Source organism: Moschus berezovskii, chromosome 3 (genome assembly GCF_049115385.1).
Source record: "Moschus berezovskii isolate FMDL1 chromosome 3, NW_MosBer_1.0, whole genome shotgun sequence".
NCBI lineage: Eukaryota > Metazoa > Chordata > Mammalia > Artiodactyla > Moschidae > Moschus > Moschus berezovskii.
Window position 1 is genome coordinate 116,902,186 of NC_142462.1, and position 26,519 is coordinate 116,928,704.

Below are 26,519 nucleotides of genomic sequence, written 5' to 3' on the forward strand. Positions count from 1 at the left end.
GCACTACATTTTTCCTCCTAAAAGTGGGTGAAGAGAGAGAAAGGTAAAGAATGGTGGAGAATTTAAAGAAAGAAGGAAACATGAATGCAACTTTCCTGTTTACTCCTAGGATGTGAGTCAGGGGAATACAGGTTTTGGCTCTCTGGATCAGTGATGTCTCTTAACGCCTTAACCTAAAGGGTGCCTGATGTTAAGGGCACATGATAAACACTTGATACGGGTTAGCACCAACTCTTCAGCTTCTGAGCAATGTGCAGCACAGTGTGTATTCCCATTAATCAGCTCAATGAAGAAGAAGTAATCCCTGAATACATCCATGGTTGCAAGAGTGGGAAGCAACACCCCCACTTGAAGCCCATTCACCCTCAGCACATCAGCCATGACAGCAAGTTTGAATAGAAAACCTTTTATTAAGCAATATTTTCTGTCACATGATTTTCTAAGCAAGAAGTATAGAGGGATTAAAGGCTTACAGCTGCAAGTAATAAAGGTGATGTTAACCAGTTCCCTACTTTTTCCCCCTCTGCTTGGATTCTTTGTGCCAATGGCTAAGACTTTCTACACTTTACAAACCTCCTCAGCCACCTCTGATAATATACCCATTTCTGCAGAGATTCTATTTTCCTTCTGTCTGGATTGGATGCTTTCTGGGCACTTCATCTGACTTTATTATGTGTTTTACTCCTTAGTATTTTAATCTCATATATTTCTCTTTCCTGGTTTATTCCTTTGTTTTGGTGGAGCACGTCCTACAATAGCTTCCTCTGGTTAAAAAGGTGTTGTATGACAGAAGTTATGGTAAAAAGAGTCATCCGCACTTATATAATTTCTCATCATTTCTTATAACATTTATCCTTTTACAAATACCCCATTGAAACAGTACATGCTAAAAGGACTTAAAAAAATAAGAAAGAACTCAATCCTGTGTAGGGAGAATTTCTGTCTCAGAGATGGCAAAACAATAAAATGATATTTAGGTGCAGCTGTAGATATGTATTTAACTGTAATCTGAAAACACTTTTATCTCTAAATTGACTTTCATTTAATAGGTGTCCTTTAACGATTGAGTCAATTATGCTTTATAATATTTATTCTTACTAAAATATAAAATATTGGTGAATATAAATATTAAATAAATACATGAAGTCTAAGATTTTTCAGAATAAATATTTTTGCCCTAGCCAATTCAAACATTAAAAGTTAAAAAAAAAAATGGAGACAGATGGTTATACCTTTTTGTATCCACAAAGCTACAATGACTGTCACCATACTGTCTTCATCAAAATAAATAAAATTATAATTGTGCTCAGTCATGTCTAACTTTTTCAACCCTATGGACTATAGCCCATCAGGTTCCTCTTGTCCATGCTATTTCTCAGGCAAGAATACTGGAGTGGGCTGCCATTTCCCTCCTCCAGGGGATCTTCCCAACCTATGGATCAAACCCACTTCTTGTCATCTCCTGCATTGGCAGGCAGATTCTATACCATTAGTGCCACCTGGGAGGCCCTAAATTCAGAGGCTCTATCTGACTGTTGGTGAAGAAAATTTATTTTTCTGTCATAATCTGGCTTTGCTTATATGATATAGGAAAGATAAACAATAAAATTACTAAAATGTAAAAAAGAAACTAAACACAACCTTAAATGCTATCAGTTTTTTTAGTAGACCAGAGAAGGGAGTCCAATTTGGTCTGAGATAATTGAAGAGGCTCCACGAGTGCTTCGAAAGATTAGTATTATGTCTGAAGTCAAGAAGGTAATACAAGGATAAAATTGACTTGAAACGAAGAATAAGGATTTCAGAGTAGAAGTATTGGGGAATTTCCTGGGGTTTCTCTGGTGGCTCAGATAGTAAAGAATCTGCCTGCAATGCAGGAGACTGGGGTTCAATTCCTGGGTCAGGAAGATCCCCTGGAGTAGGAGATGGCAACCCACTCTGGTATTCTTGCCGGGAGAATCCCATAGACAGAGGAGCCTGGAAGTCTACAGACCATGGGTTCACAGAGAGTCAGACATGACTGAGTGACTAACACTTTCACTTTCACTTGGGAGTAGTACTTGAACGAACAGAGTGTGCATTAGAGAATAAGGAAGCAAGTAGACTGAGGTTCTACCGGACACACAAGATTACCAGAAGAAAAAAAATTAACCCTAATTTGCCCTCTTAAATATGCTTTTGTCTGCTTTCTAATACATTAAATATATATCTTTTATGTTAAAGTGCCCCTTCCAACCCTGTTTAAGAACTAAGACACTCTAGAAAACTAAATTAAGATCAAAACCTAGAAAGTTAGAACTGTAAGGGCTTTGTAATCATCAAACAGTATCATTTAGTGCATCAGAAGGAAGACACTTGAAAGAGAAAAAGAGATTAAAATTTCAACTGTATGGCCTTAATCTGCAATGAAGAAAGAAAAATGTAGCTCTGAAATCTAGAGATGTTTGAAAAGGAGGGCCAACTAAAGAAGATTAAGGAGAGGTATAGCTAAACTGCCAAATCAGAAATATTTGAAAGTGATAGAAATGTAGTGATTACTTGGCAATCTTTTCTACACTGGGGATGCCTGTCTCCCTGAGATGATGTCTTAACAGGGTCCATAGCACCCCTCCGCCATGAGAGATCAAGAAATCACAGTTTCTCCTTTACAAACAGGAGGAGTTAGAGGTAGAACAATTTTGACTTTAACAACATAAGCATTGAGACAAATTAATTTATGACATGATCTTGACTTTTTTTTTCATTTTTTTCACTTCTTTATTTTATTATTATTTTTTAATTTTTTAAAATTTATTTATTTTAATTGGAGGCTAATTACTTTATATTATTGTATTGGTTTTGCCATACGTTGACATGAATCCGCCCCGGGTGTACATGTGTTCCCCATCTTGAACCCCCCCTCCCACCTCCCTCACCATCCCATCCCTCTGGTTCATCCCAGTGCACCAGCCCCGAGCATCCTGTATCATGCATCGAACCTGGACTGGCGATACATTTCACATATGATAATATACATGTTTCAATGCCATTCTCCCAAATCATCCCACCCTCGCCCTCTCCCACAGAGTCCAAAAGACTGTTCTATACAACTGTGTCTCTTTTGCTGTCTCGTATACAGGGTTATCGTTATCATCTTTCTAAATTCCATATATATGCGTTAGTATACTGTATTGGCATTTCTCCAAAGAAGACATACAGATGGCTAACAGACACATGAAAAAATGCTCAACATCCCTCATTATCAGAGAAATGCAAATCAAAACCACAATGAGGTACCATTTCACAGCAGTCAGAATGGCTGTTATCCAAAAGTCTACAAGCAATAAATGCTGGAGATGATGTGGAGAAAAAGGAACCCTCTTACACTGTTGGTGGGAATGCAAACTAGTACAACCACTATGGAAAACAGTGTGGAGATTCCTTAAAAAACTGGAAATAGAGCTGCCATACAACCCAGCAATTGCACTCCTGGGCAGACACACTGAGGAAACCAGAATTGAAAGAGACACAGGTACTCCGATGTTCATCGCGGCACTGTTTATAATAGCCAGGACATGGAAGCAACCTAGATGTCCATCTGCAGACGAATGGATAAGAAAGCTGTGGTACATATTCACAATGGAGTATTACTCAGCGTTAAAAAGAATACACTTGAACCAGTTCTAATGAGGTGGATGAAACTGGAGCCTATTATACAGAGTGAAATAAGCCAGAAAGAAAGGCTTTTTTTTTTTTTTTTTTAATTTTCTGAGCCGAGTCTAACACAGTAGAGTGACATCTGGGCCTCACTCAATCTCAGGAAAACAAAAGCACACACACACAAAAATGCCAAACAATGCCCATGATAATTCCAATGGCATACTGAAAGAACTAAATGAATAAATGTGGGAAATGCATTCACTGGCTCTCTCACTGATGGGAAAGCAGCAAACACTTCAATTCTCTCTGGGGAGGACATGAGTAGAGCTGAAACACAAGCTTCTGTCCCCTGATCATTATTCCTGTCTTTAGGGAAGGGGTTGGGTCCAAATGATAGAAAAAGCCTTTACTTGCAGGAGCACATCTATCATACAGGTCTGTGTCTGGGCTTCACCTCTCCATGAGGCCCCCCTGGAGGAGAATCAATCCTAGCCTGCCCTCCGTGTGAAGTTTCCTCTCAAACAGAGGCCACATTGAAGAGGACAGCACAGATTCCACACGGTAAGAGAGTTCATTAGTTATGAGAAAGCTTGGCAGGTGGGAACAGGAAAGGGGGAGTGAATGAAACCACTGCCTTGAGGTATTAGAGACTCAAAGCCTTCCCCGTGTCCTAAGCCTAATTTTAGACTGTGGTCCTGAGGGTATTTCTAGGGACCCCTACCTAGCGCCATTGGGCTTCCTTTGTGCTCAGCTGGTAAAGAATCCGCCCACAATGCAGGAGACCTGGGTTCGATCCCTGGGTTGGGAAGATCCCCTGGAGAAGGGAAAGGCTCCCACTCCAGGATTCTGGCCTGGAGACTTCCGTGGACTGTGTGGCCCACAGGGTCGCAAAGCGTGGACACGACTGAGCGACTTCCACATTCACGTCACTTTACCTAGCACCATGCTGTGCCCTTGGTGCCTCTGACTTTCCAGGACTCCTGTCCGTGTCGCCCTCATCATCCTTCTGAGGCAGCTCTTGGGTTTGTCACAACCGTGTCAGACAAGAGGGGTAAGCTCCATGTAGGACAGGATCTGGCTAAAGAGCTGCAAAGAACATCAGAGGACACATGGCCCATGTGCCTCTTCTCCACAGAAAAAATCCTGAAGGCAGAGGTCTGGCAGAGATACCCAGTGTCTCCTGGCATATAGATTCTGTTCTCTGCTAAAATGCAGAGAAATGTTATGATCTCTAACCTGCCTCTTTATGATATTAGATCCAGAATTTAATCTCCAATATTGACTGCCACTCCTTATAGTAAATATTTAAATTCTAAGGTGGCTTATGTGAGTTAACTCATTTAACTTTTCAAGCATCCTATGAGTTAAGGTTTATCCACCCCAATTTGCAGCTGCAGAAACAAAAGGACAGAGAGGAACAAAGAGATCACCAGCCTAGCCTACAACAAAGCCAGGACTTGAACCTATGCAGTCAGGACCAGAGTCCGTGTCTGCTTTTTTTAAAAAACTAAGCTACTCGTGAAGATTAAGCTCTATTGAAGTTACCAACAGAGAGAGTAACTAATATCTGAGTAATTGTGAAAATTGGACAAATCTGTACTTCCTCAGTGCTTTGGCTTTGACAACCCCAAGGCACACATTCTGAGAGAGTGATCTACAGAAACATTTAATTTGAGTCAGTGTGGTATTCTAAATTATGCCCCGCTTTCTTTCGTAAGATTTACTTTCTCTCACATTGGTATTTTGGCATAGCAGAACTGCAATTTAACTATTAAAACCTTCATTTTCTTCTTCAATCCAGAAGTGAGGTTACTTTCAAGGATTCTTCTATTTTTTTAATTCTGTTCTAAGTTTAATTATAGAAATCATAATATAAAAAATTAATAGAAATGAGAGTAAAGTTGTGTGTTTTCTATTTAAAATAAAAAATAACCAAAACAAGCAAGATAAATATGAAAGAATGTAGATACCATAATTTTGTTGGTTCTTTATATTTGATTTATATTCCCAGTGATTTATAATCTCTTGGAATTGTGGTCCCTTTAATACAATTAGTAAAAGCTAACATTTATTTCTGGCTTCCCTCGTGACTCAGTGGGTAAGAATCCACCTGCAATGCCGGAGATGCAGGTTTGATCCCTGGGTGGGGAAGATCCCCGAGAGAAGGAAACGGTAACCCACTCCAGTATTCTTACATGGCAAATCCCAAGGACAAGGCAGCCTGGTCAGCTACAGTCCTTGGGGTCACAAAAGAATCAGACATGACTTAACAACTAAGCCACCATCACCCAACATTTATTTAACTCCTACTGTGTACCATTTAAGGTATTTAGTCCTGGGTGTTCACTGGAAGGACTGATGCTAAAGCTGAAACTCCAATACTTTGGCCACCTCATGCAACGAGTTGACTCACTGGAAAAGACTCTGATGCTGGGAGGGATTGGGGGCAGGAGAAGACGGGGACGACAGAGAATGAGATGGCTGGATGGCATCACCGACTCGATGGACATGAGTTCAAGTGAACTCCGGGAGTTGGTGATGGACAGGGAGGCCTGGAGTACTGTGATTCATGGGGTCCCCTTGTTGCTCTCCCAGGATCCATCTCAGGCCCACAAAGGCTTCCCCAGCCCAGGTCCTGACTCAGCCTGCCTATCCTTCAAGTTCTTACTCGCACTTCCCCTGCCGGAGGTCTCCTATGACTCATTCAAACACTCTCCTTGGAAAGAAATACACAGTTTCCTGTGTATTTATTAGCCCTAATACCTGAATATGAGACTATTTCTGAAGTAATTAAAAAATTTTTGGTTATTACTTTTGTTCCTTCTTATTTAAAATGAACCTTAAAAATCACAAAAATTTCATCCTCCAGGCATCCCAGAGATCAAGAGCTCTGAAACCCTCCTATTCAGCTCAAATCAGTGAGAGCAATCCACACAGTACTTGGTGTCTCCCCAAAGTGCCATATTCCATCCTGTCATTAAATTTGTATTGTGCAGGGGCTTCCCTGGCAGTCCAGTGGTTAAGACTCTGCATTTCGACTGCAGGGGGCCCAGGTTCAATCCCTAGTCAGGGAGCTAAGATACCATATCCTGCAATGCTCCTCAGAGCAGTCCAAAGATTTTTTAAATTTGTATTGTCCTGGAAATTGACAGTTTCCCATTTCATATTTGCTAATGGGACTAATTCAACTAGCATATATATACTTTAATTATGCTCTGTATGTGTAAATTTTAAAATAAATCAGTTAAGAAGCCAAGCGATTTCTATCAGCTCAAATAAGATAACAGTTCAATGACTTGGTAAGATATTTTATTGACCATAATTTGCTGCTATTTGGGAAACTCTAGTGCAGTCCATCGGAGAAGGCAATGGCAAGCCACTCCAGTACTCTTGCCTGGAAAATCCCATGGATAGAGGAGCCTGGTAGGCTGCAGTCCGTGGGGTCGCTAAGGGTCGGACACGACTGAGCGACTTCACTTTCACTTTTCACTTTCACACATTGGAGAAGGAAATGGCAACCCACTCCAGTGTTCTTGCCTGGAGAACCCCAGGGACGGGGGAGCCTGGTGGGCTTCCATCTATGGGGTCACACAGAGTCGGACATGACTGAAGTGACAGCAGCAGCAGCAGCAGCAGTGTAGTCCATGGGGCACTAAGAGTCGGACGCGACTCTTTCACTTTCACTTTCATGCATTGGAGAAGGAAATGGCAACCCTCTCCAGTGTTCTCTCCTGGAGAGTCCCAGGAATGCAGGAGCCTGGTGGGCTGCCATCTATAGGGTCGCACAGAGTCAGCCACGACTGAAGCGACTTAGCAGCAGTAGCAGTGAAGTGAAACTTAACTTTGGAAATTAGTGTAAGAGAAGCACCAAATCCGTGTAGGTGTAGACACAGAAGTTCACATGCAGGAGGGTAAATATCTCTGAAATTTGCAATTTTATAGCACTCTGATCAAATGTGTCTTCTATTGAGCATATTGGTCAATCCCAGGAATATAAATAAGAGGCATTCACAGAGGCAAACACTGGACTCTTGTCATTTGAGTGGTATGCAGGGAAAGTGGAGGCTTTCATGAGTCCATCTTAGATACATGGCCCCTCTAGGAAGCAGTTTGAAAAAGTGACTTTTTCTAAGTAATTGATATAAAAATTCCTGGACTAGAGGACTGCTAAAGTCCCTGTAACTTCTCATTCTGAATTTACATGTATTGGTTTTATTATTGTTTTCAATGTTTTGGTTTTTAAATCTGAAATCCCCAGAAGCTACCTTACAGATAAAGAGCATTGAAATGTACTATTTTGTATGACAAAGGTCACTTTCTTTGATCTGTGCAACAACAAAACTTAGCTTTGCCTGTGCGCCTCCTCACAATTTGCTCAACGTTGCAATAATTTTCAACCTGATTTATACTTTATTTCTCCTTTTATTCAGTGGAAGATCTTGATCTTTTTCCCTATTTGGACAATTCAGAAAAAAAAAATCTCAAAAACGAGATTGAGGTTTTCAATTTCCGCTTTCCTGCCAAAAGTTAACTGTATCATAATGTCATGACTATTCCTCCCATTTGAAGCTCTAAGAGAATCTACTCAAACTTGAGATTTTGGTTGTACTTGATATTAGCTGTTTTCAGCAGGAATAATGTACAACTTTAGCCTTATATTGTTGTTGTTCTGTCACTAAGTCATGTCGGACTCTTTGTGACTCCATGGACTACAGTACTCCAGGCTCCTCTGTGCTCACTATCTTCCAGAGTGTGCTCAAATTCATGTCCATTGCATCAGTGATGCTATCTAACTATCTCATCCTCTGCTGCCTTCTTCTCCTTTTTCCTTCGATCTTTCTCAGCATCAGGATCTTTTCCAATAAGTAAGTTCTTCATATCAGGTGGCCAAAGTGTTAAAGCTTCAGCTTCAGCATCAGTTCTTCCAAAGAATATTCAGGGTTGATTTCCTTTAGGATGGACGGGTTTGATCCCCTTGCTGTCCAGGGGTCTCTCAAGAGTCTTTTCCAGCACCACAGTTCAAAAGTATCCATTCTTCAGTACTCAGCCTTCTTTTTGATCCAACTCTCACATTCATACATGACTAGTGTAAAAACCATAGCTTTGACTATACCGATCTATATTGGCAAAGTGATATCTTTGCTTTTCAATACTGTCTAGATTTGTCATAGCTTTCCTTCCAAGGAGCAATCAATTGTCTTTTAACTTCATGGCTGCAGTCACTATCTGCAGAGATTTTGGAGCCCAAAAAGAGAAAATCTGTCACTGCTTCTACTTTTTCCCCTTCTACTTGCCGTAAAGTGATGAGACCAGATGCCTTGATCTTAGTTTTTTGAGTGTTGAGCTTTAAACCATCTTTTTCACTCTGTTCTTTTACCCTCATAAAGATGCTTTTTACTTTCTCTTCCCTTTCTGCCTTTAGAGTGATATCATCTGCATATCTGAGCTTGTTGATATTTCTCCCAGCAATCTTGATTCCAGCTTGTGAATCATCCAGCCTGGCATTTCACCTGATGTATTCCTCATAGATAGTAAATAAGCAAGGCAACAATATATACCCTTGACGTACTCTTTTCCCAATTTTGAACCAGTCAGTCGATCCATGTAAGGTTCTAACTGTTGCTTCTTGACCCGCATACAGGTTAATCAGGAGACAGGTAAGATGGTCTGGCATTTCCATCTCTTTAAGAACTTTCCACAGTTTGTTGTGATCCATATAGTCAGAGGTTTTAGTGTAGTCAATGAAGCAGAAGTAGATGTTTTTGTGAAATTCCCTTGCTTTTTCTATGATCCCCAGCAAATGTTGGCAATTTGATCTCTGATTCCTCTACCTTTTCTAAATCCAGCTTGTATATCTGGAATTTCTCGGTTCATATATTGCTGAAGCCTAGCTTGAAGGATTTTGAGCATAACCTTGCTAGCATGTGAAATGAACGCAATTGTGTGGTAATGGGAACATTCTCTAGCATTGCCCTTCTTTGGGATTGAAATGAAAACTGACCTCTTCCAGTCCTGTGGCCACTGCTGAATTTTCCAAATTTGCTGACCTATTGAGTGCAGCATTTTTAACAGTATCATCTTTTAGGATTTGAAATAGTTCAACTGGAATTCCATTACTTTGTTCATAGTGATGCTTCTTAAGGCCCACTTGACTTCACATTCCAGGATGTCTGGCTTTAGGTTAATGACTACACCATCATGGTTTTCCAAGTCATTAAGACTTTTTTGTACAGTTCTTCTGTGTATTCTTGCCACCTCTTCTTAATATCTTCTGCTTCTGTAAGTCTTTACTGTTTCTGTCCTTTATCTTGCCTATCCTTGCATGAAATGTTCCCTTGATATCTCCAATTTTCTTGAAGAGATCTCTAGCCATTCCCATTCTATTGTTTTCCTCTACTTTTTTGCATTGTCCGTATAAGAAGGTCTTCACACCTCTCTCTGCTATGCTCTGGAACTGTGCATTCACTTGAGTAGATCTTTCCCTTTCTACGTTGCTTTTCACTTCTCTTCTTTTCTCGGCTATTTGTAAAGCCTCATCAGACAACCATGTTGCCTTCTTGCATTTCTTTTTCTTTGGTATGGTTTGGTTACTGCCTCCTGTACAGTGTTACAAACCTCTGTCCATAGTTCTTCAGGCACTCTGTCTACCAGATCTAATCCATTGAATCTATTATTCATCACCTCCTCTGTTCATAAGGGATTTTATTTAAGTCATACCTGAACAGCCTAGTGGTTTTCCCTACTTTCTTCAATTTAAGCCTGAATTTTACAATAAGGAGCTCATGGTCTGAGCCTCAATCAGCTCCAGTTTTTATTTTTGCTGACTGTATAGATCTTCTCCATCTTAGGCTGCAAATAATATAATCAATCTGATTTCAGTATTGGCCTTTTTGTGATGTCCACGTGTAGAGTCCTCTCTCGAGTTGTTGGAAAAGGGTGTTTGCTACGATCAGTGTGTTCTCTTGACAAAACTGTTAGTCTTTGCCCTGCTTCATTTTGTACTCTAAGGCCAACCTTGCCTTGTACTCCAGGTTTCCCCTGACTTCCGACTTTTGAATCCAACCCCCTATGATGAAAAGGACATACTTTTGGTGTTAGTTCTAGAAGATCTTGTAGATCTTCATAGAACCAGTCAACTTATATTAAATACTAGATTTTTAAAAATGAGCATTTTATTTTATCCTGTGATAATGCACAGGTTTATTAAAAAACAAACAAAACTGCAGTAAGAAAACAATACATACAAAATGTAAGACCCTCCATAATGCTGCTCTCTAGAGTTATCAATTGAGATTTCATGTATAACTTAAAGAATCTTCCCATATGTCTAAACAGGCCCTAAAGACATATTGTGTATAGATATGTTAGTATTTTAAAATATAAATAGAATCATATTACATATACATCCTTTGACTTTATGTGAAAAACTTTTCATTCCACCCTATAAAGATCTGTATTATCCGTTTTAATGACTGCACAGGAAGATGAGATTGTTGGATAGTATCACCAATTCAATGGACTTGAACTTGGGCACACTCCGGGAGATAGTAAGGGACAGAAAAGCCTGGCATGCTGCAGCCCATGGGGTAGCAAAGAGTCAGACATGACTTAGTGACTAAACAACAATGGTATTATATAATATAATATATATATAATAAATAATATATTAAAAATATATAATGGTATTATATATTATAAAATGGTTGTATATATTATATATTATAAAATTAGCCAAAATTTCATTTAATCTCCAGCTTTCAAATTTTATGTTAGTTCTAAATTTTCAAAACTATTCTAAATTTTGAAAACTATAAACTGTATAACAGTGAATAATTCCAACTTCTTGGTCACTATGTTTTGTGTACATTAGACTTTTTTCTGTTCCCTTTACTCACCAAGCCCTTCCTGCCCAAGACTTTGCCTTTACTATTCCCTGTGCAGGAAGCAGTCCACTTTGGCTGTTGTCAGGTGGCATTTCCTTTATCACTTATATTCCACCCATGTGTCTCCTCTTTAAGAAGACTTCTCCTGGCAATCCCAGCTAAAGGAGCCTCTCCAAACCAAGTCACTTTCTATTATTCTTCCCTGTTCTTTTTCCTTCATAATGCTTTTCCATCAACACCTGTTTTATGTTTTTTTGTACTTTTGGTGTTTTAAGGGTGCTAACTAACCAGGATATCTCTTTGCTCCATGTCAGGCTGTCTCTGGAAAAAATGTGAGGAAATGTAAAGAGACAGCACCTGGTTACAAGTTTTTCAGTGTAATGTTGTCATCCATCCCTTTCATGACCTCTCTCCTATGGATAGACCTAGGCACCTCCCAGGACAAGCTCCCTAGAGAGAACTAACCAATGGATGCTCCAACTGACCCTACTCCCTGTGACTGACTCAGAATCCAACAGAACAGCAGTAGGTGGTCAGCATGGTAACAGGTGATGAGGAAGGGATTCAGGAGATTATGATGGCAATGATAGTTGCCATAACTGGGAAGATACTGCAACAACTAAAGATTCTTTTCAAGACAGATTCTCAAATTTGCCTCTGTATTATGTTATAAAAGAAAAAGAGAAAAGAGGTGAATAAAATATAATTAAAAAGCAGAGGTCATCTTTAAATACACCCACAGAGAATGTAAATTCATTTTCACCTTTTGAATTTCATACTTTAAAAGACTGCAGAAATGTCGCCATGCTTAACTGAATTTAAGACAATATGTGTGCCTGTGTTCATCTACTCTAATAATTTTTCACTTACGCTTAAATTTCAGGATCAGGTGCTGACAAAAAAAGTAAATAAGACAATAAAAATAAAATTGCAGACTCTGGAGATGGGAAAGAAATGGCAGAAGATGCTTCTATGGAATATTAATCCACTGTTGAGAGGAGTCTTATGCAAAGTTTGAAATACTACAAAATTAAGAGGTTATTTAATAAGGGAATTCAAATCTGAAATAAGTCTATAGAAAAGCACATGAGAAGGTAAGTGGGAAAATAAGCAACATGTAAATAACAAAGTATCATAAGCACTTTATTTCTTGAACCAAGAAGATAAGCAAGATTAGGGAATGAAACTACCTCTTACTACATATGGCCTGTCAGGGTTGTCTGTCTTCTAAGCACATTAATAATCAACACTCACACCTTTGAAGGGAAGCCAGGATACTTGAATTTTACAAACCAGTGCACGTCTGTATTTGTATGTATGCTATTACACAGAGTATATAATAATGCATTTATCATGTTATCATATATTTTATTATCTATAATATATTTTACATATCTTATTACCCATTGATACAAGGGGAATTTGTTTCTGATTTGTATGATCATACCAAGTTTGTGTATACAGTATATCTAAAAATAAGTTATAGAAAACCCACTTAAAGTAGTGTATTTCCAAATGCTCACTTTGTTACACTCAGAAGGTATTTTGTGTCTTGATTTCCCTACAGTTCTGACCTTCCTATTGAAACCTTGGGTTTCTCTGTCTCTACCCAGGAGCATGAGAGGCAACCAGACATGGATCACAGAAGTCACCCTCCTGGGATTCCAGGTCGATTCAGCACTGGAGGTTTTGCTCTTTGGTCTTTTCTCTCTCTTCTACACCCTCACTCTTCTGGGGAATGGAGTCATCCTGGGGCTTATCTGCTTAGACTCAAGACTGCACAGCCCCATGTACTTCTTCCTTTCACACTTGGCCATCATTGACATGTCCTATGCCTCCAACAATGTCCCCAAGATGCTGGCCAATCTTGTGAGCCAGAAAAGAACCATCTCCTTTGTTCCCTGCATTATGCAGACATTTTTATATCTGGCTTTTGCTGCTACAGAGTGCCTGATTTTGGTGGTGATGTCCTATGACAGGTATGTGGCCATCTGCCACCCCCTACATTACACTCTCATCATGAGCTGGAGGATGTGCAGTGTCCTGGCCAGCGCTTCCTGGGCATTTAGCTTTCTCTGGGATCTTGTCCACTTAGTTCTCATCCTGAGGCTGCCCTTCTGTGGGCCTCATGAAATCAACCACTTCTTCTGTGAAATCCTATCTGTCCTCAAGTTGGCCTGTGCCGATACTTGGCTGAACCAAATGATCATCGTTGCATCCTGTGTTTGCATTTTAGTCGGGCCCCTCTGCCTGGTGTTGGCCTCCTACGCGCTCATCCTGGTCGCCATCCTGAGGATCCGGTCAGCTGAGGGCCGCAGGAAGGCCTTCTCCACCTGCTCCTCCCACCTCTGCGTGGTCGGGCTCTTCTATGGCAGTGCCATCCTCTTGTATATGACCCCCAGATCCAGCCATTCTCAGGAACAAAGGAAGATTCTGTCGTTGTTTTACAGCCTTTTCAACCCTATGCTGAATCCCTTAATCTATAGTTTGAGAAACACAGAGGTGAAGGGTGCCCTGGGAAAAATTCTAGGGAAGAAGAGATCAGTGTGAGGGATGGTTTGGAGTGTCCTGTGTGAGCCTGTCTTCATGACTCTAGACCTTTGAATGCTCTTTTGAAACCATTAATTGAACAAATTAGCACCCTTTATCTTTAAAATTTTTAAAAACTGAGAAAATAAATACTCATATTTAGTCATTGATAGCAAACCTGAAATAAACATCATAAATAAGAAAATTATAATCTAATCCTATTCTTTAACACAGGTGCAAATATCTTAAATTATTGATAAATCAAGTAATAAAAAGATACTAAATTATGATAAAGTTTTTATCTCTAAAATGCAAAAATTGTGTAACTTTCAAAGAAAGAAAAAAATTGGCCCATTAACAAACTAAAGTATCCATTTTCAGTAGATCAAAGCAAGTTTTTGACAAAATTTAACATCAGTTCATGATAAAGCTCTTTACAACCTAGCGTAACAATAAACATTCCTAGAAAAAGATTGATCAAAAAACCCCAGTACCATAAACATTCACATATCACACATTATACTTAATGGTAAAATGCTAGTATCTTTCTCCATAAAATAAGAAATAAATAAAATAAGATATACACCATCACCACTTGTTTTTCTTATTTTTCAGATTTTTATTAGAGATATTAATATGTACAGTTAAACAAAAAGAAGATATATATGTGGGTATCTGTCACGTGAGATACCCACATGAGAAGGAATAAATAAATTATGTTGTTTTGGTTGTGTGGCTAAGTTATGTCTAATTCTTTTGTGACCTCATGGACTGTAGCCCTCCAGGCTCCACTGTCCATGGGATTTCCCAGGCAAGAATCCTGGAGTGGGTTGCCATGCCCTCCTCCAGGGGATCTTCCCAACCCAGGGATTAAACCCAAGTCTCCCGCATTGTAGGCGGATTCTTTACCATCTGAGTGTTAAATCTATGAAGAGACAATTAGAAAAATTTATTGAGGCACTGTGCTAACTAAACAGATATGAAATGTGAGATATGCCAAGTTTTCAGATTGAGAAACTAATATTTAAGCGATTCAGTCTCCTCAAGCTGATTAACATATTTAATGTTAGTATCTTACAATATCCCAGTGGAACGTGTGAGTATGAGCAGAACACTTTAGAATTCGACAAGCTGATTCTAACATACATGCTGCCGTGGCTAGTCCAAACACATTTTAAAAAGATTAAGTATAAGGTGAGAGGAATTGATTGTCCACATAACAATATCTGCTACCGAGTGCCAATAAGTAAAATAGTGCCGTCTTCATCCTCGGGTTGACCAATAAGCAAACTGAACAGAGCACAGATGCTGATGTCTATGAGTAGAAACTGGCTGTATGAAAGGTGTGGCATGGTAGATCACTGGGGAAAGGGAGGGGTGTTGCAGAAGACAGCTCTGGCACGACTGAGTAACCACGCAGATACTCAATCATGCATGAAAAAACTCAGTCCTAGTGTTTTTAAGACCTAAGTGGCAAAGCTGCTAAGTCACTTCAGTCGTGTCCGACTCTGTGTGACCCCATAGACGGACGCCCACCAGGCTCCCCCGTCCCTGGGATTCTCCAGGCAAGAACACTGGAGTGGGTTGCCATTTCCTTCTCCAATGAGTGAAAGTGAAAAGTGAAGTCGCTCAGTCGTGTCCGACCCTTAGCGACCCCACGGACTGCAGCCTACTAGGCTCCTCCACCCATGGGATTTTCTAGGCAATAGTACTGGAATGGCTTGCCATTGCCTTCTCCTTCTTCGGAGAAGTGGCAAAGGCAAAGCTATAAAGCTCTTGGGAAATACGGAAGGGAAAGATTTTTTTATTTTTATTTTTTTAATTTTTATTGGAGGCTAATTATTTTACAATATTATATTGGTTGGTTTTGCCATACATTGACATGAATCCGCCCTGGGTATACATGAGTTCCCCCTCCCGAACCCCCCTCCCACCTCCCTCCTCCCCTTAACCTCCCTCTGGGTCATCCCCGCATACCAGATTTTTAAATTAATATACAAAACTGTTGGTCTCCAGAGAAACACTAATACATTTGAATAGATTGATTTAAATAGATCAAGAATGCATGCTAATCAACAAGGAACATAAAAAGAATGAGAAGACGTGGAATTGTCTTCAACCAGACTTCTGATTCACCAGGTCTCAAGCATCACTTCCTCAAAAACCAGTGTATTTCAGAGTCTTACTTGTCTTGACTAGGTAATTTTCAACCATGGTAGCTCAGCTGGTAAAGAATCCACCTGCAATGCAGGAGACCATGGTTCCATCCCTGGGTCAGGAACATCCCTTGGAGAAGGGAACAGATACTTACTCCAGTATTCTTCTTGCCTGGAGAATTCCATGGACAGAGGAGCCTGGCAGGCCCCACTCCATGGGTTGCAAAGAGTTGGACACGACTGAACAACATCTAATTTTTCAGTCCATTGTGTCTTTGTTCCATAGCATTATATATTAACTGAGGTTATCCTCCCTGTAAAGTTACTATTTTTAACACGAAAGATCACTGGTAAGCATTAACTTTGCCTTCTGCATTGCTGCATTCATCATATCTAAAGCAAAACTAAGCACAGACAAGGCCCTCAGGACATCTTTGCTGACTAACTGACCAATAGGCATCACCAGAAAAGTGTAAGCACATCCTTTGTCTCCTATATTTTTTATTAAAAAAAAAAAATTTTATATTGGAGTGTAGCTTTTTTAATTTATTTATTTTTAATGGAAGGATAATTGCTTTACCATATTGTGTTGGTTTCTACCAAATATCAACATGAATCAGTCATAGGTTTACCCATGAGTATAGTTGATTAACAATGTTGTGTTAGCTTCGGGTATGCCGCAAAGTGATTCAGTTACACATATACCTGTGTTGTAGTTGTTCAGTCCAGTTCAGTTCAGTCGCTCAGTTGTGCCCGACTCTCCGCGACCCCATGAATCACAGCACGCCAGGTCTCCCTGTCCATCACCAACTCCCGGAGTTCACTCAAACTCATGTCCATAGAGTCGGTGATGCCATCCAGCCATCTCATTCTCGGTCGTCCCCTTCTCCTCCCGCCCCCAACCTTTCCCAGCATCAGAGTCTTTTCCAGTGAGTCAACTCGTCGCATGAGGTGGCCAAAGTATTGGAGTTTCAGCTTTAGCATCAGTCCTTCCAATGAACACCCAGGACTGATCTCCTTTAGAATGGACTGGTTGGATCTCCTTGCAGTACAAGTTGTGGTTGTTACTGTTCACTAAATCCTAACCAACTCTTTGGCACACCAAGGACTGAAGCTTACTAGGCTACCCTGTCCTTCACTGTCTCCCAGAGTTTGTTCAAATTCATGTTCATTAACTCAGTGATGCTATGTAACTATCTCATCTTCTGCCACCCTTTTCTCCTTTTTCCTCAGTCTTTCCCAGCATCAGGATCTTTTCCAAAGTCAGCTCTATGAATCAGGTGTCCAAAATATTGGAGCTTAAGCTTCAGCATCAGTCCTTCCAGTGAATATTGAGGGATGATTTCCTTTAGGTTTGAACTCCTTGCTATCCAAGGGACTCTCAAGAGTCTTCTCTGGCACCACAATTCAAAAGCATCAATTCTCTGGTGCTGAGCCTGCTTTATGGTCCAACTCTCACATCTGTCTATGACTACTGTAAAACCAGAGCTTTGACTATATGGACTTCTGCCAGCAAAGTGATGTCTCTGCTTTTTAACATGCTGTCTAGGTTTGGCATAGCTTTACTTTCAAGGAGCAATTGTCTCTTAATTTTGTGCCTACAGCCACTGTCCACAGTTACTTTGGAGCCCAAGAAAATAAAGACTGTCACTGTTTCCACTGTTTCCCCATCTATTTACCATGAAGTGATGGGACGGGATGCCATGATCTTAGTTTTTTGAATGTTGAGTTTTAAGCCAGCTTTTTCACCTTCATCAACAACCTCTTTAATTCCCCTTCACTTTTTGCCATTAGAGTGGTATTGAAAGAAATCAATTTATAACATGAAATTGAATCTTCTAGTTTCTTTGCCAGAGTATTATACAGTTCAGAGAAATCGTGACTCACCCAATCCCAAACACAAACACACACAAATCCGAAGCAATTGGACACAGCAATTCCCATGGTATCCTGAAAGAACTTCATGAATAAACATGGGAAATGCATTCCTTGGTTCACCTGCAGATAGGAAAACGACGCTTTACCCTCTGAGCCACCAGGGAACCCTGGATAGGAAAGCAACAAACACTAAAATCTCCAGGGAGAGGATCAGTAGTGGTGATATACACAGTTCTGTACCCTGATCGTGATTTATGTCTGCAGGAAGAAGGTTGGATTCAAATGAAGGTAAAAGCCCTGACTTGCAGAAGCAACTCTATCATAAACTTCTCTGCTGAGAGCTGAGTGTCTGGGCTTTACCTCCTGATGAGGTCCCTGTGGAAGAGAATCTATTCTAGTCCTCCAAGGCCATGCTGAAGAGAAGAACACAGATTCCACTTCTGAGTTCTAGAGAATTCTTGACTAGAGAGTTCATTAGTCATGAAAAGGGTTTTCAGGTGGCAATGAGAAAGAAGGAGGAATGAAAGGACTGGTCCAGGTATAAGGGTGTGAAGACTTACCTGTATCCTAAACCTTTCTTTACAAGACCCTCTGGGCATTTCTAAGGACCCCTACCTCTCCCATGGTGTGGCCTTGACTCCTCTGACCTCCAAGATCCGTGTCTGTGACCCCTTCAGCGTCCTGTTGTGACGTGTCTTGGTTTTCCTCATGAGTGTTTCAGAGAAGAGGGATCAGCTAATCATCCATGTAGTACATGATCTGGCTCAAGGGCTACAATGAACTCCACAGACATGTGACTCAAATGCCTTTTCTACAAATAAAACAACCCTGAAGGCAGAGGTAAGCGGTTTGCTTGCCAGTAGCTTGATTTTCCTTCCCCACGTGTTGACTGCCTTCTCTTGTGGATTTTTGAGAATATTTTCTGGCCAAACAGGTCCCATTTCTCATGTATTCAGGAAAGAGTTGGCATTCCTTACTGGAAAAACCCACGATCTATTGCTGTACACACTTTCTGTTCTTTATTTTAGTAGGATACTAATGTTTCATTATGATGACTGGATCCAAAATTACTCTCCAATAATGGCTTTCACATCTCTAATATGTTTAAACTCTTATTAAGTGTCTTGTTTGAGTTAACTCATTTAAATTTTCAACTCTCCTATGAGATGGGGGAATTGAGGAATGGAGAGATACAGAGGGGTACAAGATTTGCCTGCCAAAGTTTTGAGTAGGTCCCAGATAGTCAGGCCCAGAATCCAAGTATGTTATTTACATTATGCTACTCATGAGGATCAAGCTGAGTGGTGAAGTAACTAATTCAGATGGTAAGTACTTTCTGAGTAAGTCAGAAGCTGCATAATCTGTCCTGCCTAGAGCTTTGACTTTGGCAGCCCGAGGGCACTCACTCTGAGAGAGTAATCAATAAAAACTTTTACTCCGGGTCAATGCAAAATATTCTAAATATGGCCTCCTTTCATTTCATAAGGTTTACTCTCTTTCTCACGTTGGTATATTTGGTATAGCTGAGCTGCATTTTGAGTTTTAAAACCTGTATTTTCTCCTTCATTCCAAGAGTGAGGCTACTTTAAAGGTTCTTCTATTTCTTTAAAATCCTTTTTAACTTAAAAACCAACATATAAAACATAAATACAAATGAAATTAAAATAATGTGTTTTCTTACTTCAGTTCAGTTCAGTCAGTCGTGTCCGACTCTGTGCAGCCCCATGAATCTCAGCACGCCAGGCCTCCCTGTCCATCACCAACTCCTGAAGTTCACTCAAACTCATGTCCATTGAGTTGGTGATGCCATCCAGCCATCTCATCCTCTGTTGTCCCCTTCTCCTCCTGCCCCCAATCCCTCCCAGCATCAGAGTCTTTTCCAATTAGTCAACTCTTCCATGAGGTGGCCAAAGTATTGGAGTTTCAGCTTTAGCATCAGTCCTTCCAATGAACACCCAGGACTGATCTCCTTTAGGATGGACTGGTTGGATCTCCTTGCAGTACAAGGGACTCTCAAGAGTCTTCTCCAACATCACAATTCAAAAGCATCAATTCTTCAGCGATCAGCTTTCTTCACAGTCCAACTCTCACATCCATACATGACCACAGGAAAAACCATAGCCTTGACTAGACGGACCTTTGTTGGCAAAGTAATGTCTCTGTTTTTTAATATGCTGTCTAGGTTGATCATAACTTTTCTTCCAAGGAGTCAGCGTCTTTTAATTCCATGGCTGCAATCAGCATCTGCAGTAATTTTGCAGCCCAAAAAGATAAAATCTGACACTGTTTCCACTGTTTCCCCATCTGTTTGCCATGAAGTGATGGGACTAGATGCCATGATCTTAGTTTTCTGAATGTTGAGCTTTAAGCCAACTTTTTCACTCTCCTCTTTCACTTTCATCAAGAGGCTTTTTAGTTCCTCTTCACTTTCTGCCATAAGGGTGGTGTCATCTGCATATCTGAGGTTATTGATATTTCTCCCGGAAATCTTGATTCCTGCTTGTGTCTCTTCTAGCCTAGCATTTCTCATGATGTACTCTGCATATAAGTTAAACAAGCAGGGTGACGATATATAGCCTTGACATACTCCATTTCCTATTTGGAACCAGTCTGTTGTTCCATGTCCAGTTCTAACTGTTGTTTCCTGACCTGCATACAGGTTTCTTAAGAGGCAGGTCAGGTGGTCTGGTATTCCCATCTCTTTCAGAATTTTCCACAGTTTATTGTGATCCACACAGTCAAAGGCTTTGGCATAGTCAATAAAGCCGATATAGATGTTTTCTGGAACTCTCTTGCTTTCTCCATGATCCAGCGGATGATGGCAATTTGATCTCTGGTGCCTCTGCCTTTTCTAAAACCTGCTTGAACATCTGGAAGTTCACGGTTCACATATTGCTGAAGCCTGGCTTGGAGAATTTTGAGCATGACTTTACTAGCGTGTGAAATGAGTGCAATTGTGTGGTAGTTTGAGCATTCTTTGGCATTGCCTTTCTTTGGGATTGGAATGAAAACGGACCTTTTTCAGTCCTGTGGCCACTGCTGAGTTTTCCAAATTTGCTGGCCTATTGAATGCAGCACTTTCACAGCATCATCTTTCCGGATTTGAAATAGCTCAACTGGAATTCCATCACCTCCACTAGCTTTGTTCGTAGTGATGCTTCCTAAGGTCCACTTGACTTCACGTTCCAGGAGGTCTGGCTCTAGGTGACTGATCACACCATCGTGATTATCTTTGTCATGAAGATCTTTTTTGTACAGTGTTCTGTTTTCTTACTTAAACATAACCAAAAAGGAAAGCAAGTGTGGAGGACTTTACAATATCATGATTGATATTACTAATTATCAATCCCAATAACTTAAATTCTCCTTGAATTTTGTGCTGTCTTTAATACTATTAGTATCTGCTGACATCTGGTAAACTCCTATTGTGTACCAGCTAACGATATTTTTTCTTCACATCAGCCCTTTAGACCCTGCTCTCACCAGCTTCCAGATGAAAACAATGAGGCTGAGAATCAGTGACTAAAGGTCACCTCGTTCCCCTGCAGAGTGGAGATGGGAGGGATGGTCTACCTTCATCCCTACTTAGGGACCCTGGTCTTTTCAGTCCCTGCTGATTTTCCTGCTATGGGAGAACAAGGTGATGTGTCCATGAAATGCTTTCCCTCATTCTGTGCAGGATAGCACACTTTCCTTAAGGTGCATCAGGGTGGACACTTAAAGGCGTCTTCATTTCGGGTGTCTCTTTATCTGCCACAGTTGTTTTCTTGGAGAAAAAAAAATCTGACTTCTTGAAGTATCATTTTAAATATGCAAGAAATCATCGCATATTTAAAGAGGAGAAAGCTGCCTTCTCTTTTCTGTCTTTTCTATCGTGTTCTCACAAAGGGCCGACCATCCCTGGTTTAAGCAGATGGCCACCACCGTAGACCTGTCTCCTCACAACATTTCTGCAAAAGTGTGAGAGTGCAGTTGACACTCAGCATCACACATGGTTCGTCTGGAGTTCATACCTGATGAAAGAAGTATTTCCACTAAGAAACTTTTGCCTTCTTAATTATTGCTTACATTTGAAAATAAAGTTTTTTCTAGGCTACTGGTTTCATTCAAAAATATTTTACCAAAATATTATATGTAAAACTCTAAAATTGCAGACTATTTGAATTATGAACTCAAACAATTCTAATCATTTGGGGAAGGGAAGCTAGTGACTTTGATATTTGATACTGAAGCATCCCTGTGCCTGCTTCCCAAGGCCCCTTTTAGGTGCAGCAGGAACCCAGACATCACATCACAGCTGAGCCCACTGGGCTCTGCCTGTGTTGCTCCCCTAGGATCCATCTCAGGCCCTGACTCAGCCTGCTCTTCCCTCCTCTTCAAGCTCTTACCTACCTTCCCTTTCTGGAGATCTCCCATAACTCCTTTAAACATTATTTTTGGAAAGAAATTTAGTTTTTCCAGCTTTCTGTGTTGTTATCAGCTCTTGTTGTTAAATCATGTAGGACTCTTTGCAATCCCATGCGCTGCAGCACAGCAGGCTTCCCTGTCCTTCGCCATCTCCTGGAGCTTGCTCAGACTCATGTCCATTGAGTCCGTGGTGCCATCCCACCATCTCATCCCCTGTCACCCTGTTCTCTTCTCCCCCTGCCGTCAATCTTTCACAGCATCTGGGTCTTTTCCAATGAATCAGTTCTTTGCATTAGTAAATGTAAGCATATGAGACTTTTTCTGAAGTTCATTATATAGTTTTCTGTTATTGCTTTTGTTCCTTGCTTTCCTTGATGACAGAAACTGCTTACTCAAAAAAAGTATTAAAAATTTACAAAATAGCCATAATTCTGGAATTCTCAGGTATTAAGAGCTCCCTGAGCCTTCCTATTCAGCCTGAGTCATAAACCTATTAATACAATATTTGATATGTCCCTAAAGTGCCAAATTCCATTCTGTCATTAAATTTGAATCATCAAGAAAATAGAGTTTCCCGTTTTGTATCTCCTAACTAGAAGTTCGATATATATCTTTTTCCTGTTCTCTGTTTGCATGAATTTTAAAATAAATCAATTAATAAAAGCTAAAAATATATCAGCTAAAAGTTAACATTTGAGAGACTTGGTGAGATACTTACTGACGTTAATTTGCTACCATTTCTTTGGAGATCCAGTAAAGTATTGACCCTAGACTTTGGAATTAGTGTAACAGACCACCTCCTTCTAAAAGAAACACCAGATCCATGTGGGATGAGACCCAGAGCTCACAGGCAGAGGGCAAATGTCTCTGGAATTTGCAATTTCATGGCAATGATCAATTATGTCAATATTCTTCTCCTGTGCAACTTCTGAACAGTTCTTTTCTTGTGCTCCTCTTCACATTTAGGTGGATGTTGCAGTAATTTTCAGCTTGATTTGAAATCATTTTCTACTTTGACTCGATGGAAGATCATGATATTTATCAGGATAATTCAGAAAAAATATCTCAGTAAACAAAAACGAAATTGAAATTTTCAATTTCCTCTTTCCTGTCATATGTTATTTTTCGGTTAACATAATATGGTGACTCATGTCCCCCATTTGAAACTCTAAGAATCTGCTCAGATTTGACATTCCTGTTACAACTTCCTGAGTACTACTCTCGAACAAGCAAGAAAAATGAGCAACTTTGCTTTTATATTACACAGTAGATTTTTTAAATGTCTTTTTTTTGGTAATACATGTCTATTAAAAAACAAACAGTAACCATATAATATATTCAAAAGGTAAGTTCCCATATAATCCTACTCTCTAGAGACAATCAATATAAAGAGTTTCATGTTTAAAGTTTTCCTGCATATATACAAATAGACCCCAAATACATTTTTGTATAGATATGTTAAATTTTGAAATATAAAAATCAAATCATGTACACATGCTTTTACTTTGTATGGAAAATTTTTCATTGCCCTATAAAATTCTATATTATCTTTTAAATGGCTATATAATATTCTATTATAGAAATAACCAAATATTTAAATCCATTCCAACTTACAAATTTTGTGTCAGTTCCGAATTTTTTAAATATCAGTAAGAAAACAATGAATATTTACAACCTCTTTGTCACTATGGTTCAGGAACATTGGGCTATTTTTTTTTTCCTGTTCCTAGAACTCAACATAATCCTTTTTGCTCAGGATTTTGCCTTGACTTATTCCTGTGCAAGGAACAATTTGCTTTAAGAAATTATCAAATATTTCTAAGGACTTCAAATCTGAAACTAGTAGATAGAAAAGCAAGTGAGAAGGTAAAGGGATATGTAAAGACAGAGGACCTAATAACTTCATAGCTTGGACCAAGCAGATAAGCAAGCCTAGAAAATAAAACTATCTCTTTTTAGAGATGGTTTGTCAGGGTTCTCTTTCTTCTAACTGCATTAATAATCAAGACTCATAGAGACTCATAGCCTTGAAGGGAAGCCAGAAAACTTGATTCTCCCAAACTTTGTATGTGTGCATGCAAATGTGCATTCTGTTAGGTAGAGTATATAATAATGCATCCTAATACATTTTATTATCTATAATAAATGTTACATATATATATGCTATTATTTCTTTGATACAGGGATAACTTTTTCTGAAAAATATGAGCACACAGAATTAGTTTTAACAATATATCTAACAATAAATTGTAGGAAATCCATCCAAAGTAATACATTTCCAAATGCTCAGTTTGTTACACTCAGAAGGTATTTTGTGTCTTGATTTCCCTACAGCTCTGACCTTCCTGTCCCAGAGAGGGGCTTCTCTGTCTCTACCCAGGAGCATGGGAGGCAACCAGACATGGATCACAGAAGTCACCCTCCTGGGATTCCAGGTTGATTCAGCACTGGAGTTTTTGCTCTTTGGTCTTTTCTCTCTCTTCTACACCCTCACCCTTCTGGGGAATGGAGTCATCCTGGAGCTTATCTGCTTAGACTCAAGACTGCACAGCCCCATGTACTTCTTCCTCTCACACTTGGCCATCATTGACATGTCCTATGCCTCCAACAATGTCCCCAAGATGCTGGCCAATCTTGTGAGCCAGAAAAGAACCATCTCCTTTGTTCCCTGCATTATGCAGACATTTCTATATCTAGCTTTTGCTCACACAGAGTGCCTGATTTTGATGGTGATGTCCTATGACAGGTACGTGGCCATCTGCCACCCCCTACATTACATTATCACCATGAGCTGGAGAGTGTGCACTGTCTTGGCCAGTGCTTCCTGGGTGCTAAGCTTCCTCCTGGCCCTGGTCCATGTGGGTCTCATCCTGAGGCTGCCCTTCTGTGGGCCTCATGAAATCAACCACTTCTTCTGTGAAATCCTGTCTGTCCTCAAGCTGGCCTGTGCCGACACTAAGCTCAACCAAGTTGTCATCTTTTCAGCTTGTGTGTTTATCTTACTGGGGCCCCTTGGCCTGGTGCTGGCCTCCTACGTGTGCATCCTGGTCGCCATCCTGAGGATCCAGTCAGCCGAGGGCCGCAGGAAGGCCTTCTCCACCTGCTCCTCCCACCTCTGCGTGGTCGGGCTCTTCTTTGGCAGTGCCATCGTTATGTACATGGTCCCCAAGTCCCGCCACCCTGAGGAGCAGCAGAAGATCCTTTCCCTGTTTTACAGTCTTTTCAACCCCATGCTGAACCCGCTCATCTATAGCTTGAGGAGCAAAGAGGTCAAGGGTGCCTTTAGGAGAGTGCTGTGGAAGGACAGGCTAATGTGAGGGATGTCAAAGGGCAACATGCAGGAGGAACTTCGTTCCCTCTGAAATGTGGGCGATGCATGCTAAGTCGCTTCAGTTGTGTCTGACTCTGTGCAACCCTATGGACTGTAGCCCGCCAGACTCCTCTGTCCATGAGATTCTCAGGCAAGAATACTGGAATGGGTTGTGATGATTCCCTTCAGGGGATCTTCCCGATTTAGGGATCAAACCCAAGTTTCTTATGTCTCCTGCATTGGCAGCTGGGTTCTTTACCACTAGCGCCACCTGTTAAGCCCCTGAAATATGGCTGGGGGCATTTTTTGCCTTTAACTATAATGTTACAATATTATAACATATTATAGACCTAACTGGACTTCCCTTGTGGCTCAGTTGGTAAATCTGCCTCCAATGTGGAAGACCTGGGTTTGATCCCTGGGTTGGGAAGATCCCTTGGAGAAGTGAAAGCCCACCCACTCCAGTATTCTGGCCTGGAGAAGTCCATGGGGTTGCAAAGAGTCAGACATGACTGAGTGACTTTCACTTACTTATTTACTTATAGACCTAATTGGTGCTTCTGGATTGTGGTGCTAGAGAAGACTCTTGAGAGTCCCCTGGACAGCAAGGAGATCAAACCACTCAATTCTAAAGAAATCAACCTTGAATATTCACTGGGAGGACTGATGCTAAAGCTGAAGCTCCAATACTCTGACCACCTGATGTGAAGAGCTGAC

General features: G+C 40.4%; 2 protein-coding genes across 2 annotated transcripts; both read left to right on the top strand.

The window, feature by feature from the left end:
* The first annotated feature begins 13,037 nt into the window (after positions 1-13,037).
* On the top strand, positions 13,038-14,072 carry LOC129552157 (olfactory receptor 2A12-like). Its single transcript, XM_088832864.1, has one exon. It carries the CDS (start codon positions 13,038-13,040, stop codon positions 14,070-14,072), a length of 1,035 nt encoding a protein of 344 aa, XP_088688990.1.
* A 10,702-nt stretch (positions 14,073-24,774) lies between these two features.
* Positions 24,775-25,809, top strand: LOC129552158 (olfactory receptor 2A14-like). Its single transcript, XM_055420321.2, has one exon. It carries the CDS (start codon positions 24,775-24,777, stop codon positions 25,807-25,809), a length of 1,035 nt encoding a protein of 344 aa, XP_055276296.2.
* The last annotated feature ends 710 nt before the right edge of the window (positions 25,810-26,519 follow it).